The sequence below is a fragment of the Sciurus vulgaris genome, assembly GCF_902686455.1.
Source record: "Sciurus vulgaris genome assembly, chromosome: 5".
NCBI lineage: Eukaryota > Metazoa > Chordata > Mammalia > Rodentia > Sciuridae > Sciurus > Sciurus vulgaris.
Window position 1 is genome coordinate 131,364,389 of NC_136465.1, and position 14,389 is coordinate 131,378,777.

Genomic DNA, 14,389 nt, shown 5'->3' on the forward strand with positions numbered 1-14,389 from the left:
GGCTTTTTAAAGTCGAATTATAGGATGAACTCAGATGTGTACCACAGTATGTATTGTGAAATGTGCTGGATTAAGGAGATTTGTTTCTAAATTATCCACTATTTTTCAGCATAGCTAACAGATGTGATAAAATTTTCATTTTCTTATCTTGAAGTTTTGATGCTCTATTTGGAGAAAGCAGATATTATAGCACTTTTTGTAAATTTTAAATGTGCAATATAAAACAACCAAATTTAAATTTAAAGCATGTGTGTCTGTGTGTGTCTGTATATAAATGTACAATAGAAACACAAAATTGCACAGTGGGAAACTGGCTGAGCAACATGGCGTCCTGCTGTATGTCCCTTAGGATGACAGGTACATGTGTCATGTCCATTTGTGGAAAGTATATATCAATTGATTTTAAGTGAAAAAGATCAATATAAATAGTGAAAGCACAAAAAACAGTTGAGAAAAATGAAAATCAAAACCACAGCTGACTTTATGCAATACAAAACAGTTGTTTCCCTTTCTGTATACTTGCTCAAATTCATAATGAAATAGAATTTCCTGCTTTGCAAACAGGGTTACTTTCCCAATTCTTCCTGAGATAAGACATTAAACGATATCATGACCTTCTTTGTAGATTAATTCTCAGAACATCACAATAACTCCCTTCACACATAAAACAAACAAAAAAGTAAAACAAAAAAAAAACATTTCAACAGAGATAAATCATTAACTAGTTCCCGCTTTGTACCCAGCACCAAGGGAATAGCAACCGCAACACTAGAGGAAGAAGGAAGTCCCAAGACTTTAAATACTGGGGCTGGCTTCCCTAGGTCAACCTGGTGGTCTGGCTTCCCAGTCAACATGAAGGCTTTCCTGATTCTGGGGCTTCTCCTCCTTTCTGTCCTAGCCCAGGGCAAAGTCTATGACAGGTGTGAGTTGGCCAGAACTCTAAAAAGACTTGGAATGGATGGCTACCGTGGTATCAGCCTGGCAAACTGTAAGTTTGGTCTTCCTCATTCTTTTTACAATGGTTCAAAACATCATTTTGGTCCTTGAGAATCAGAGATAGCAGGTGAAGGGTGTGGGCATGGAGGGAAGATTCTATAACATTCTGAGTCAAACAGGACCTGATGACCTCCCAGTGATTCCAGATCCTGGGCAGGAGGGTCTCAAGTTTGAGGCCAGTCTGGGGACCTTGGTGAGACCCTGTCTCTAAAACCCAGGCTGAGGATGTACCGCAGTGGGAGAGCCCCTGGATTCAAGCCCATGAAAGCAAACAAACAAACAAACAAAATCCCTTGGTATTGCAGGGCATATTTCACAGCAGAATCCTTTAAAATGATGCTGAACTCTCCAAAATGGCAGTAGGAACCCATTCCTCACCCCTCTCACTAATGATAGAAGGATCTCTGAAATTCAACATGAAATGCTTTATTATTCATTCTAAGTTGATTAATTTTCATTTTCTTCCACACCATTCAAAATGTGCCATGAGGAATAGTTACTTTAGAGCATACTCCATGTTCTCCAATCTTTGTTCTTGTCAGTTTTAACTCAAAGGTTTCCCCTTCAATAGCTGTTTATAAATGAATGAGCCAGTAAATACATGAATGCAAGGACGAACAGAATCACAGAATAGCCTTTCCTGTTCCATAATGGTTTCAAGATCCAGACTTGACATCCAAATTCACTTTTAGGTACTACAAGAAAATCTTTCTCTGAAAAATCCTTAATTTTTTTCATAATGCATTTTCCCATCAGCCTATGTATCTGCTATGAATTTGTACAACCCACTCAACAGCTCAGTTTTCTCTTTTAGGCTCAACATTGTCTGAGAGATGAGAACAGAGGAAGGCAAAAGAATGGAAAAACAGCTACTTAATACTTTTAAAAGTACCTTATCTTGTTTCACAGTATTACAAATTGATTTGTGCTACAAAAGGATTCCCCTGGGGACCCTCTATGACAATGGTGTTGAGATAGGCAAGCCTGGAGGCTCATCCTATAGTTCCACCTATTTGGGAGGTTGAGGTGGGAGGATCACTTGAGCCCAAGAGACCACCCTGGGAACCCAGTGAGAACCTATCTTAAAACAACAAGACAACCCTAAAGTGTTACTATATTTTATCAATTAAACACATCTTTGTACTTACAAAGTAAGTCACTAGTAAAGTAGAATTAGCTGCATAGAATTGATTTTGAGATACAGTATAAGTCCTTTAGTGTTGCTGTTTATTACAAAAAAAATTTCTTTTCAGGGATGTGTCTGGCCAAATGGGAGAGTGGTTACAACACCCGAGCTACAAACTACAACCGTGGAGACCAAAGTACTGACTATGGGATATTTCAGATCAATAGCCGCTATTGGTGTAATGATGGAAAAACTCCAAGAGCAGTTAATGCCTGTGGTATATCCTGCAATGGTAAGACAAGATAACATTTGAGTGATGGAACAAGAACCATCTGGTTATATTTACAAGAACAGATATTCGAGCAAATGAAATAGCCTTGAAAAGTTTTTCAGGGAGCTAGAAAGTGGCCATCTCAACTTCTAGAAAGTGATTGTTATCCTCCAAATTCCCTCACTAAAAATCAGGACTGGGGATTTAGCTCAGTAGTAGAGTGTCTGCTCATTTATCCTTAATGGCCTTATTGATGCTTTTTCCAGAACATCACCATTCCATGTATCCACTTAGAATGGATTAGGGATCATTTATATGGTCCTTTCTTGATTGTTTTATTCTTTGTTATGCAATGTTCTAAATATGTAGAAAGTTATATTTTTGTATAATGAATACCCAGATGACTGTGCACTTTCAAGAGTTAGTAACATCTTTCCAAACATTCTTGTTCTATGTATGTGTAGTTTTTTGCTGACAGATCTTAAAGTGAATTAGAAGAATTGATATTTCATTTCTAAATTCTCTAGCTTGAATCTCCATAGTCCACAATTCCTAAATAATAATTGTCACACCTAAAACATTACCTTATATATTTATGTGCTTGGGATGAAACATTATTTTTTAATAAGAAAAAGAACATACAAGATGTATTACATGCATAAGATATTAACTGAACTCGTATTAAAAGAGCATTAGCATGTACAATTTTTAGCTTACAAAATAGTGCATACATATTTCAAATTTGATATTTTGTAATTTTAAACGTTAAAATTTGCAAGAGAAGGGACTGGGGTTGAGGCTTAGTGGTAGAGCCCTTGCATAACAAGTGGGAGGCACTGGGTTCAATTCTCAGCACCGCATGTAAATAAAGATTCAAAATAAAGGTATATCAACATCAAAAAATATTTTAAAATAATTTCCAAGAGGGGCTGGGGATATAGCTCAGTTGGTAGAGTGCCTGCCTCGCAACTCGCAAGCACAAGGCCCTGGGTTCAATCCCCAGCACCGCAAAAAAAAAAAAAAAAAAAAATCCCGAGAAGATCAATTATAGAATATTATTTTTAACCTAGCTGATTTCCTTAAAAATTATTTTCTATTATATAATAATCCATGGTCATTGAATAATAGTTAGAAAATATAAGCATGATGAAATAGCATCGATTATCTTTCCACCCAGAGATTTATATCCGTAGCTACCTTTTGCTATATACTCTTTCAGAATGTACCTCAACATGTATATAAATGTAAAGCTATTTCAGGCACATACATAGCCAGATACAAATATATAAGCAATATGTTTTTACAAAAATTAAATTTTATTACATATATTGCTCTACAATTTATATCTTATCCCATAAAATCATTTCCATATCAATATATATAAATCTATATTGTTATTATTTGAAAGGGTGAACAGAATTCCACTATTAGGTTGTTTTCACTTTTATAAATTGCTACAAACAGCTTTATGAATACATGTATGGGGTTTTAATACATTTTTCTCTCTCTCCAAAATTCTCACTCTCTTTTGTTTAAATTCTTTTTCATTTTTGTGCATTTTACCACTGAGCCCTATCCCCAGATCTCTTATTATTTCTTTGGGACAAATCTCAATGGCAGAATTGAAGAGTAAAAAAATTACCGGGCATGTCTTTTTTCACACTGTGCAAAGAGGACCCTCTGTCATACTAATTAATAAATCCAGGGCCTCCAACAACTTGAGTAAAAAAGAAATAGTGCATTATTTCTTGTCAAAAAGGAAAAGAATTAAGAGGAAGTTTCCTCCAACAATCACAGATATATGAATTCTTGGAAAAGAACCTCTTAGTAGACTTTCCTCTGCCTAACATAATAAAACTGCCTGAGTGTAAATTTCCAATGAGATTGCTAGAACATCATTTTCATTCCTAACCTCCTCTCTTTCAGCTTTGTTGCAAGATGACATCTCTCAAGCTGTAGCTTGTGCAAAGAGGGTTGTCAGAGACCCACAAGGCATTAGAGCATGGTATGTTTTAAGGGTTGAAAGGGGAAATTGTTTTACCCTACTGTTGATATATGCAGTGAGAGAAAAATTTCAGAGACCAAAGTGTCATTCTGAAATGGAAAGTTTCAGGTTGGAGCTTATGTGACTCAATGTATTAACCTCCATCTGGAAAACAATCTTGAACTGATTCACAATTTTGCCTTCTTATTTTTCTGTTGATTTTAGAAATTTCTAGAGTTTTAAATATTCTCCACACTCTACTAGTTCCTTGTCATATCTTTTTTTTTTTTTTTTTCTTATCGGTAGGGGGAGGGTTGTATAAGGAACAAAACCGGGGCACTTAACCATTGATCCACATCCCCAGTTCCTTTTTGTTTTTGTTTGGAGCCAGGGCCTCACTAAATTGCTCAGACTGGCTCTGAACTTGTAGTCCTCCTTCCTCACCCTCCTGAGCCCTTATAGTTCCAGGCATGCACTCCATGCAGAGCTCCTTGTCATATTTGAAACTCATTTTGCAACAGGTAAATGTTCCAGGCACAGAGCTCTACATTACTTTCAGCATTCTGTGACCTATCAAGGCCTCTGAAGAGGAGCAAATCACCGTATATATATACCTCCATTAATCAGTAGCACTACCCAGGTCTCGTTATAGCCTCTGTGTTATTTATTGATAAGACATTTTATTCCTACAAAGATGTTTAAGCATGTACACTACAATGCACATATATTTTAACCTTTGCTTGTGTTTCCCTTTTTTCTGCAGGGTGGCGTGGAGAAATCGTTGCCAAGGTCGCGACCTCACTCAATACACTCGGGGCTGTAGAGTGTAACTGCAAAATTTTCCTTCTTCAGCTCATTTTGTCTCTTTGCCATATTAAGGTAGTTAATTGAAAGGTCACACTCACATTCTTTCCTCTTCAAACAAATAGCATTTTTGCAGAAGCAGGTACAAAAGATAGCCTTTCTCCTGAGAGACATAAGGTTTACTAACGTGTGTATTATTGAGTGGTGACTCCCCTTTTCAGCTTGCTAATAAAGCTGGTGATAATTTATCTACAACCTTCATTATCAACTAATCTCCAACATTCAGGTTTGCATTAAAGAAATAATCCAGACTTCATCTTAAATGACACAAGTATTTCCCAATGTTACACAAAAATAAAACAAAAGGCTATCTTAAAAACAATTGCTCTCAGGCAAACTCCAAGCCCTGTAGCATCCAATGCCTTCAGTCTCTATAGTCATCTCCAAAAAGAGGAAAATTAACCACTCTCTTTGACAATATGAGATTTTTAAAGGAGTGGAGAACCCATGCCAAAAGGAAAGAGTGAATGAAGAATTTCGTTTGCATAAAACATGTGACCTTTGGTTTAAGTACTCTCATAAAAATGTTCCATTTATGCAGCCTTACAGACAGACTCACAATTTATATATCAATCTGTCTTAAATCTTTCAAGAACACTCACCTGCATTTCACTGATCTTGAAGGTATTAAGGAGGGATTAAATGGAATGTTGCTCTTCCCCAATTATATTGCTTGCATTACTAATTAACCACAAGAGTGAAATTATGCATGCTGTAAACATACAAATGTCATCATTAAAGGGTTTGCATTGCATAGTTTGTCTGTACTTTCTTAGGGAAAAAAATCACATATATCCAAAGAGAACAAGAAAAAGACTTGGCTCTCTGAATGTTTTCTGTACACTCACCTGCACTAATAGCTGGATCTTCCTAGAGAAAAATACACAACAATGCTAATAAATCTTGCTTTGAATTGAAAACCATGTATCTCAAATGGGCCTCAAGGGAGCATGGCCATCTCTGAACTCCTTCTGTGTTGTTCCCCCCTCTCCAAAACAACTATGATTATTTTACTTCTCCTGTTCTCTGTTGAGAGCCCCGACACACACATCTGACACACTCTCTGGCCCCCAACCTCCCACCATCCTCTGATCTCAGTAGATGATATTTCTATATATACCATATTGTTAAAAAAGTCATTTCAAGGAAGCAATACTGTGTTCTCCCCTTGTCACAAAACAGCAGTCACACCTTCCCCTTGCTGACCTCCTTTCCCTCCCCACTGTTTCTGGGATGAAGGGCCTTTGCTCCTGGCAAAGGCAGCATCTCCACATGCAGCCTCCATCCCATCCCTCTCACTACTCCAAGCTAGGCTGAGTTTCTCCTTCTCTGCTCTGTCACCTCCATCACTGTACAAAGGGCCCCAGCATCCTCCCATCTCACAGAACATTTCACTGACTCTACACGACCTTCCAACTACCACCTCATCCTCTGCTGCTTCTATGGCAAGACTTCTAGGGAAAAGCGCATCCTCACTCCATGCTCTTCAGCTCTTTCCAATCTGGCTTCTGTCTCACTCAGCTACATCTGCTGCGCTGGGACTTCTCCCATGACTCCTGGGTGCAATTCCAGGGATCATCTCTCTGCTCTCTGCTCTTCCTACTTGATCCCTCATCAGCATTTAGCAGAGTGAACCACCTCAGATCACTAGAACCTTTTTCTCTCTCACCTTCTCCTCCCTGACATCTTAATTCACAGACTGTTTCTTCTCAGTCCATCTTGCCCACTCTTTCTCTGCTCTTCCATTGCCAAATGTGTGAATGTCCCAGGACTCAAGTCTATAGCCATTTCAAATACAACAAATTTTACATATTCATTAGCGTAGTCCCCCCTTGTCCACGATTTCATTCTCCATTGTGTCACTTATCCATGGTCACCTGTGATCTAAAAATAGTAAGTGGAAAGTTCCAGATAGAAACCATTGGTAAGTTTTAAGTTGTATGCCATATGGAGTAGTGTGATGAAATCCCCACAGTCCTGCTCTGCCCTGCCTGGGACACACACCATTTCCTTCTCCAGCACACTCACACTGTCCATGCCTCCTGATCATTTGTCATGCAGTAGCCAACTCAACTGTCAGATTGACTGTGAGAGTACCAAGTGCTTATGTTCAAGTACCCCTCCTTTTATTTCATTGTTCTCTTTAATTTTTAATTATTGTTAATCCACTGTGCCTAATTCATATATTTATAGTTCATAAGATAAACTTTATCATCATATGCAGATAAAATTAAAAACATAGTCCATGTAGGGGTCTGTACTCCTGTGGTTTCAGATAGCCACCTGGATGCTGGAATATATCCTTCATGAGTAAGGGGCCACTACTGTATTGGTCTCTCCTCAACAAAATATAACTTCCAAGAGACAATTTTTCCTCCTGTTAAAAAAAGTGAATTGGGCTGGTGGGCAGGATAGCTCAATGGTAGAGCAGTTTGCTACCATGCAGGAGATCCTGGGCTTGATTCCCAGCACCACTAGGAAGAAAAAACAAAAAAGAGGGAGAGAAAAAAGAGAGATAGGAGGTCTACTTGTCTCCCTGATCTTCCCATTCTTCTTCCCCTGAGGTAGAGAAGGAACAGCGCTGCGTCCTGGCCTGAGGGAGAAGAGCTGAGAGTTGAACTGCTCTACACAGACTTCCACCAGCCTTCCTGTTCACAGCCTGCCATTCGCTCCTACCTCAGGGAGGCCTAGTCTTTCCCGCTTCTGGGGAAAAATCAGCTGGCTTTCCATTGATGTCCCTTTCCCATGCATTCGGGTGTCACTTTCCCCATTATTTTAAATCACCACTTATCCCCTCTGGGTTAGAAAATTGCACTACATTTCTCCTCTGTCATTGCTTCTGTTTTTCATGGCCCTTGTTGGCTTGTGCCTTTAAAATCTTCTTTTGTTGATATTTTCATGGGATGTGCAAGCCATGTGAGGTAGTTCCACCACATGCACATTCTTACAATTTCACAAATTGTGGCACTCTTTGCTTTAAAGATGATCTGCTTTGGGGGAATAATCAAAAGTCTGAGAAATCCTTCCTCATATTCTACTTCCCAGGCCTGAAGACCTCAACTTTCACCATAATTAATTATATTTTCTCAACTGTGGGAAAAAAATAAGACAAAATTGTGAATTTTGAACGATCAATAAATTATTACTCATTGGAATAGGACAAAATTATCTGTGATCTATAAACATCTTTTCTGAGAAGACAAGATGTTCGTATTTCATCAGATGAAACATGCAGAATAGAAAGAACTTCTGGGGATGATATCTCTGTCCCCTTCATGCTGACTTGCTCTTTTATTTTTAAATAATGTGGTCATTATTTCAAATGAAATATTAAAGTATTAATTGAATGGTACCATTTCCCCTAACTCCTGTTCCAACTAAAGGACTGTGGATGTAGCTCAGTGGTAGAGTGCTTGCCTACCACACCTGAGGCCCTGTTTGATCCCTGACATAGAAGAAAGAAAGAGAGAAAGAAAGAAAGAAAGAAAGAAAGAAAGAAAGAAAGAAAGAAAGAAAGAAAGAAAGAAAGAAAGAAAGAAAGAGAGAGAGAGAACAGGGTATAGAGGTATAAGCACTTCTTCCCTTTGAGGGAATCACAATATATCATGCAGGATATCATTGCTTTCAGTTTGGCCCTTAGTGGCAAGGAAATATTTGCTTATTCTATCCCTAAAACATAATTGTTCATAATTGTTCACTTGAAAAGAATTAATCTGTCAGCCAATAAAAATGCATGTTCTCTTTTCTTTTTCCCAGGACTGGGAACTGAACCCAGGGCCTCGCACATTGCTAGGCAAGTGCTCTACCACTGGGCCACATCCCTACCCATAGTTGGATATTCTTAAGCACTGAGTTGGAGGGATTCAAAGGAGACCACAGAGTGTCTCTTTTAACCATTTCATTCTCCTTGGATCCCCAAAATCTGTCTCATTCTTATTATTAAAGACTCAAAGGTAGACCTAGTCTGAACAAGATGATTATTTTCTATTTTTGAACAGGATTCTCAAACACTCATTTACACCCAAAGCCAATAACCATTGAAGGTCAAGCAGAAAGAAACTTTCCCTCATGTGAAATAAGGGTAACCACAAAGTGATACCCTTTGATGTGTCTCAGAATCCTTCTTCCTAGGGAGATCCAGAGCACAGTTCTTTCTGAGTTCAGGTAGTGTTGGTTTGTTGCCTAAGAGTGTGCAAAGCCTCCTGAGATGATTATTTTTGAAGGTAGAACTTGGATGGATAAAGGTGTTGATGTAGGGTTCAGTTTTAAAGTCCTATTGCTTTGTAAGTGACCTCTTATGTTCTAACGTGGAAACGGGAGGCAAAGCATTGTGGAGGAGGAGTTGGGAAAGTTGTTCACATGAACTTTATTGATGATGGTGAATCACTGATTTTTAACAATATAAAGCTTGGGACAGTAGTGGCCAGCAGATGACTACATGCACCCATCTCCTGGTGACACAGAGGGGGGGCTTGAAGAAGAGATGAAATGTGCTCTGAGGGACGCTATGATTATGAAAGAGAGAACTAGTACCTCCTCCAAGTCACCACAATGACAGCTAGCATTCAGTAGTTAGTGCTGTGCCCAAGAAACCACCACTGCTAGACAAACCCGTGAAGGAAGCTCCAGGAGATACTCTGGCCATGTTGACTACTGAGAAGATGACAAGGGCCACAGGTTTTCTCACGACCAAAGAAGTGGTCCACCTCACAGAGGAGATGCATCTGGCTATTCATGGACAAGAGATGATGGTTCTGCACACCAACAGCTTGAGGACAGGGACTGAGAGATGGATTTAGAGGAACAATTTCCACACATCCCATTTGCTACAGACCTGTCTCCTCATCAATGGGATGCTCCTGTTTGCAGACAATCACCAGCAGGTTGAAAGGACTCTCCACGCAGGAGATCTGGCTCTGGGCTCAATAGAAGCAGCTACTCTCCAGCACAAAGAAAACACACTCTTTCCATCAGTCTCTCAGAAGTGAACAAAGACTTGACCTGCCTTTGAAAACATCAGGGGACATTTTGCCTCAAGTATCAGGCAAACCCAGGAGGCTACCTGAAAAGGAACTTGCTGCATCTGCAAGCAAGTGCACTGCTGAATATCTTGAGAGCTCAGATGAAAGTAGCTTGCCTGAAATTTCCGATCTTGAGGTGGGATCCACAGCACTATTATTCATTGAGCAGCTGGGAGAACCAGAGTCACATGCCACAGTTGGTACAGAATTATCTGAAGACAGTCAGCTAACCAGTTGCTCTAAAGCAATAGCATCAAAACCCAAGGAGATGGAACAGGTTGACCAGCAGGACTGGAAACATTTGGGATGGTGGCGAAAATGCTGCTTGAAAATGAACCTTCATTAGAAGAGTCTATAGAGTTTGCACTGAGGCCGATTTGCCTGCAGCACATGAACACGGTGTTGAAGAAATAAAAAAAAATAAAAATGTTTCTAGATCTTTTTTTCTCCAATTCTTCAAATCCTTATAAATGGACTTATTTTGTAATGAAGAGAAGTACTCTATGCTAGCTGATCACATTTCCAGTGTCAAATAAACATCTAAAACCATCTGTTAAATATTTTAATTATAAGTTTGTTGATTGGGATTTTGTTTGTTTGTTTTTGTATTTTGGGTTTTTGTTTTGTTTTGTTTTTTTGGTAAAGCCTCCTAATCTAAACTCATCCCTTATCCTCACCCTCCACCCAAATGATGGTCAATTAATATTTTAAACTTGGACAAACCAGTCCTGGGGTATAACTGTCTGTACTTATTTCTGTTCCATAGTCTTCCATTTGGTCACGGGAGTATGATTGACAGGTTAGAGATCATTTCACTCAAACATTACTAGTCCTTTTGCATTTCATAGTGAAGATACCATGTGGAAATGTTGGGATTCTGAGTCGTGACTTTATGGACTTGTGCTTGTTTTTCTCAGGCTTTGTAACTTTTGATATGCCAAAGTGCCCAATCCTGAGCACTTTAATATCTTAGAAAAGACTTGTTTGAGATTACTTCTCAATGAGAAAATAGAGACAACTTAGAACAAAATCCTTCTTTCCAAATAAATAAACTCAAACTCTTGACTATCCTCACTGCTAGTCTTCAACAGTATCACAGACAAGACTATGAGAAGTGGCAATTTTAGACGGATGATAAGGGATGTTTTATGATTCAGATTTTTCAGAAACCCTTCAGATCAGGAGAGGAAGCATTTAAAATAAAAAAGAAGAAAAAAAGAAATAAAATAAACAAGAGTACTGGAGCTTTATTTATTCTTAGGTCCTTACTCCCTATTTCCACTAAGGTGATTGATAACATGCTCATGATTAAGCCATTTACAAAAGTATTCTTTTGTTAATCTCTGTAATCTGAAGAGCTTTTCATTCTGCTGACTTTTAGAGGTTCTGAGACCTTAGAGAGAAGTCTGTTTTAAAGATTTTTTAATTCATCCTTTTTAGTTATACATGACAGTACAGTACGTTTTGACATATCATACATACATGGAGTACAATTTCCCACTCTTGTGGTTGTACCTGGTGTGGAATACACTGGTCGTGAATTCGTATGTGAACATAGGAAAGTTATGTCCAATTCATTCTGCTTTCCGTGCCATTCCCATCTCCCCTTCTTCCCCCATCCAATCCAGTGAACACCCCCTATTGTGAGTCAGCATCTGCACATCAGAGATATCAGAGAGAACATTAGCCTCTGGTTTGGGGGGATTGGCTGATTTCACTTAGCATGATAGTCTCCAGTTCCATTCAAGAGAAGTCTCCAAAGAGAGTGGAGCGGGCAGTAAGCCCCCACAGCCGCCTTTACCAAGCCAGGCTGTGTCAACAGTTCCTCAATAGTGGGCCATCCAAGTCACAGGTTAGTTAAAAACCTAACAGGGACCATCAGGACGTCCCACTCATTTTCTGGTCACTTCTGGCAGCCCAGTGCCGTTGAGCTCAAATATACAATCTTGTGACGTCAGTGAGGAAACCTTAAAAATCATGTTCTTGTTACGAGACAATTTCATTATCCCGCCATCCGCGTTCCATCTCCCGTCTGTTCTCGCTTCAATTCTGGCATTCTCTTGAGTTTTCTCTTACCCCGGAGTACCCAAGGTTATGTTAAAAGTAGAAGTGGCAGTGTAAACAATTTTAATGACCTCTATCATGGGTGCCTCAAGATATGTTTTATGCCATTTCTCAAATTTAAAAACTAATGGAGCCAGGTGTGGTGGCACATACCTGTGACCCCAGCAACTGGAGAGGCTGAGGTAGATCACAAGTTCAAACCAGCCTCAGCAACTTAGCGAGGCTCTGCCTCAACATAAAACAAATAAAAAGGGCTGTGATGTGACTCAGTGGTTTAGTGCCCCTGGGTTCAATCCCGGGTACCAAAATTTAAAAAATAGAAAACTAATTGAGGATAACATTTATTTTATTAAATTTCACAAGAAAGACTACCTTGAATTTGTATTTCTACCACTGAGATACTGTATTTAACTAACTTATAAAACGTTTGCAAAGTGAAATCCCACATATTATCTCTGATATTCTTCCTTAAAGTGCATAGTGATTTATTTGTTACTAATCTTAAAAATATTGGGCTGGGGATATAGCTCAGTTGGTAGAGTGTATGCCTCACATGCACAAGGTCCTGGGTTCAATCCCCAGCACCACCAAAAAAAAAAAAAAAAAAAAAAAAAAAAAAAAAAAAAAAAAAATTAAGAAAGTACTGATGTTAAGTGGGGTTGTAGCTTAGTAGCAGAGCACTTGCCTAGCATGTGTGAGGCACTGGGTTCCACTCTCAGCACCACATCAAAATATAGAAATTAAATAAAGCATGCCGTCCATTATCAACTACAAAGAAATAAAAATTAAAAAGAAAAAACAAAGAAAGGAGAAAGAAAACTCTCATTACCACATACACATTTAAATATACATTCAACAAGAAATTTCTTCTCTCCTCTACCTCAAATTACACTCAACACTTTAAGCTCTTTCTAGCTTGCCATCACCATAATTCTCCTGGGCTTGTCAGTGTTGAGTTGGGATATTTTCTTTTCCTTAATGGCTTTTTAAAGTCGAATTATAGGATGAACTCAGATGTGTACCACAGTATGTATTGTGAAATGTGCTGGATTAAGGAAATTTGTTTCTAAATTATCCATTGGTTTTCAGTATAGTTAATGGATATGATAAAATTTTCATTTTCTTACCTTGAAGCTTTGATGGTCAACACTGGGAAAGCAGATATTGTAGAGCCTTTTGTAAATTTTAAATGTGCAATATAAAACAACGAAGTTCAAATTAAAAGTGTGTGTGTGTCTGTGTGTCTGTATATAAACATACAATAGAAACACAAGATTGCACAGTGGGAAACTGGCTGAGCAACATGGCATCCTGCTGTATGTCCATTAGGATGACAGGTAAATGTGTCATGTCCATTTGTGGAAAGTACATATAAATTGATTTTAAGTGAAAAAGATCAATATAAATAGTGAAAGCACACAAAACAGTTGACTAAAATGAAAATCAAAAACCACAGCTGACTTTAAGCAATACAAAACAGCTGTTTCCCTTTCTCTATGCTTGCTCAAATTTATTATGAAATAGAATTTTTAGAAACAGTGCTATTTTCCCATTTCTTCCTGAGTAAGATATTAAACTTTATTTGCCTGTAGATTAATTCTCGGAACATCACAATGTCTCTTTTCTAACATAAAATGAAATTAAAAAAAAAAAACTTTTCAGGAGGGGGGGAGGAAAAAACTAGCAGAATGAATCAAACACTATTATCCTATGTAAAAGTATGATTACACGAATAGTATGCCTTTACTTCATGTACAAACAGAGAAACAGTATGTATCCCATTTGTGTACAATAAAAATAAATTGAAAAAAAAAAAAAAAAAGAGGAAGGGAAGATTTGGACATAGAGACACAGTGACACAGAGAGAATGCCACACATGATTATTCATTTTTGGTGTCACCTTGACTAGACCATGGGGGGACTAAATATTTGGACAAACCTTAAAAAAAAAAAAAACTTTTCAACAGAGATAAATCACTAACTAGTTCCCGCTTCACACGCTGCTCCAAGGGCATAGCCCCCACACCATTAGAGGAAGAAGGAAGTCCCAAGACTTTAAATAC

The 14,389-nt window shown here is 38.4% G+C and overlaps 1 protein-coding gene across 1 annotated transcript; it reads left to right on the plus strand.

Annotated features, from left to right (window-relative positions):
- The first annotated feature begins 809 nt into the window (after positions 1–809).
- On the plus strand, positions 810–5,995 carry LOC306662084 (lysozyme C). The gene is made up of 4 exons (XM_079141590.1): positions 810–988; positions 2,250–2,414; positions 4,320–4,398; positions 5,141–5,995. Exons 1-4 carry the CDS (start codon positions 853–855, stop codon positions 5,205–5,207), a joined length of 447 nt encoding a protein of 148 aa, XP_078997716.1. The 5' UTR covers positions 810–852; the 3' UTR covers positions 5,208–5,995.
- The last annotated feature ends 8,394 nt before the right edge of the window (positions 5,996–14,389 follow it).

What these genes read in the sequence shown, in the direction of transcription:
- LOC306662084 (XM_079141590.1), top strand. Translation starts at nt 853, where the DNA reads ATGAAGGCTTTCCTGATTCTGGGGCTTCTCCTCCTTTCTGTCCTAGCC. An exon ending in TGGTATCAGCCTGGCAAACT is followed by an intron (nt 989 to 2,249) that starts GTAAGTTTGGTC and finishes ATTTCTTTTCAG; the next exon opens with GGATGTGTCTGGCCAAATGG. An exon ending in CCACAAGGCATTAGAGCATG is followed by an intron (nt 4,399 to 5,140) that starts GTATGTTTTAAG and finishes TTTTTTCTGCAG; the next exon opens with GGTGGCGTGGAGAAATCGTT.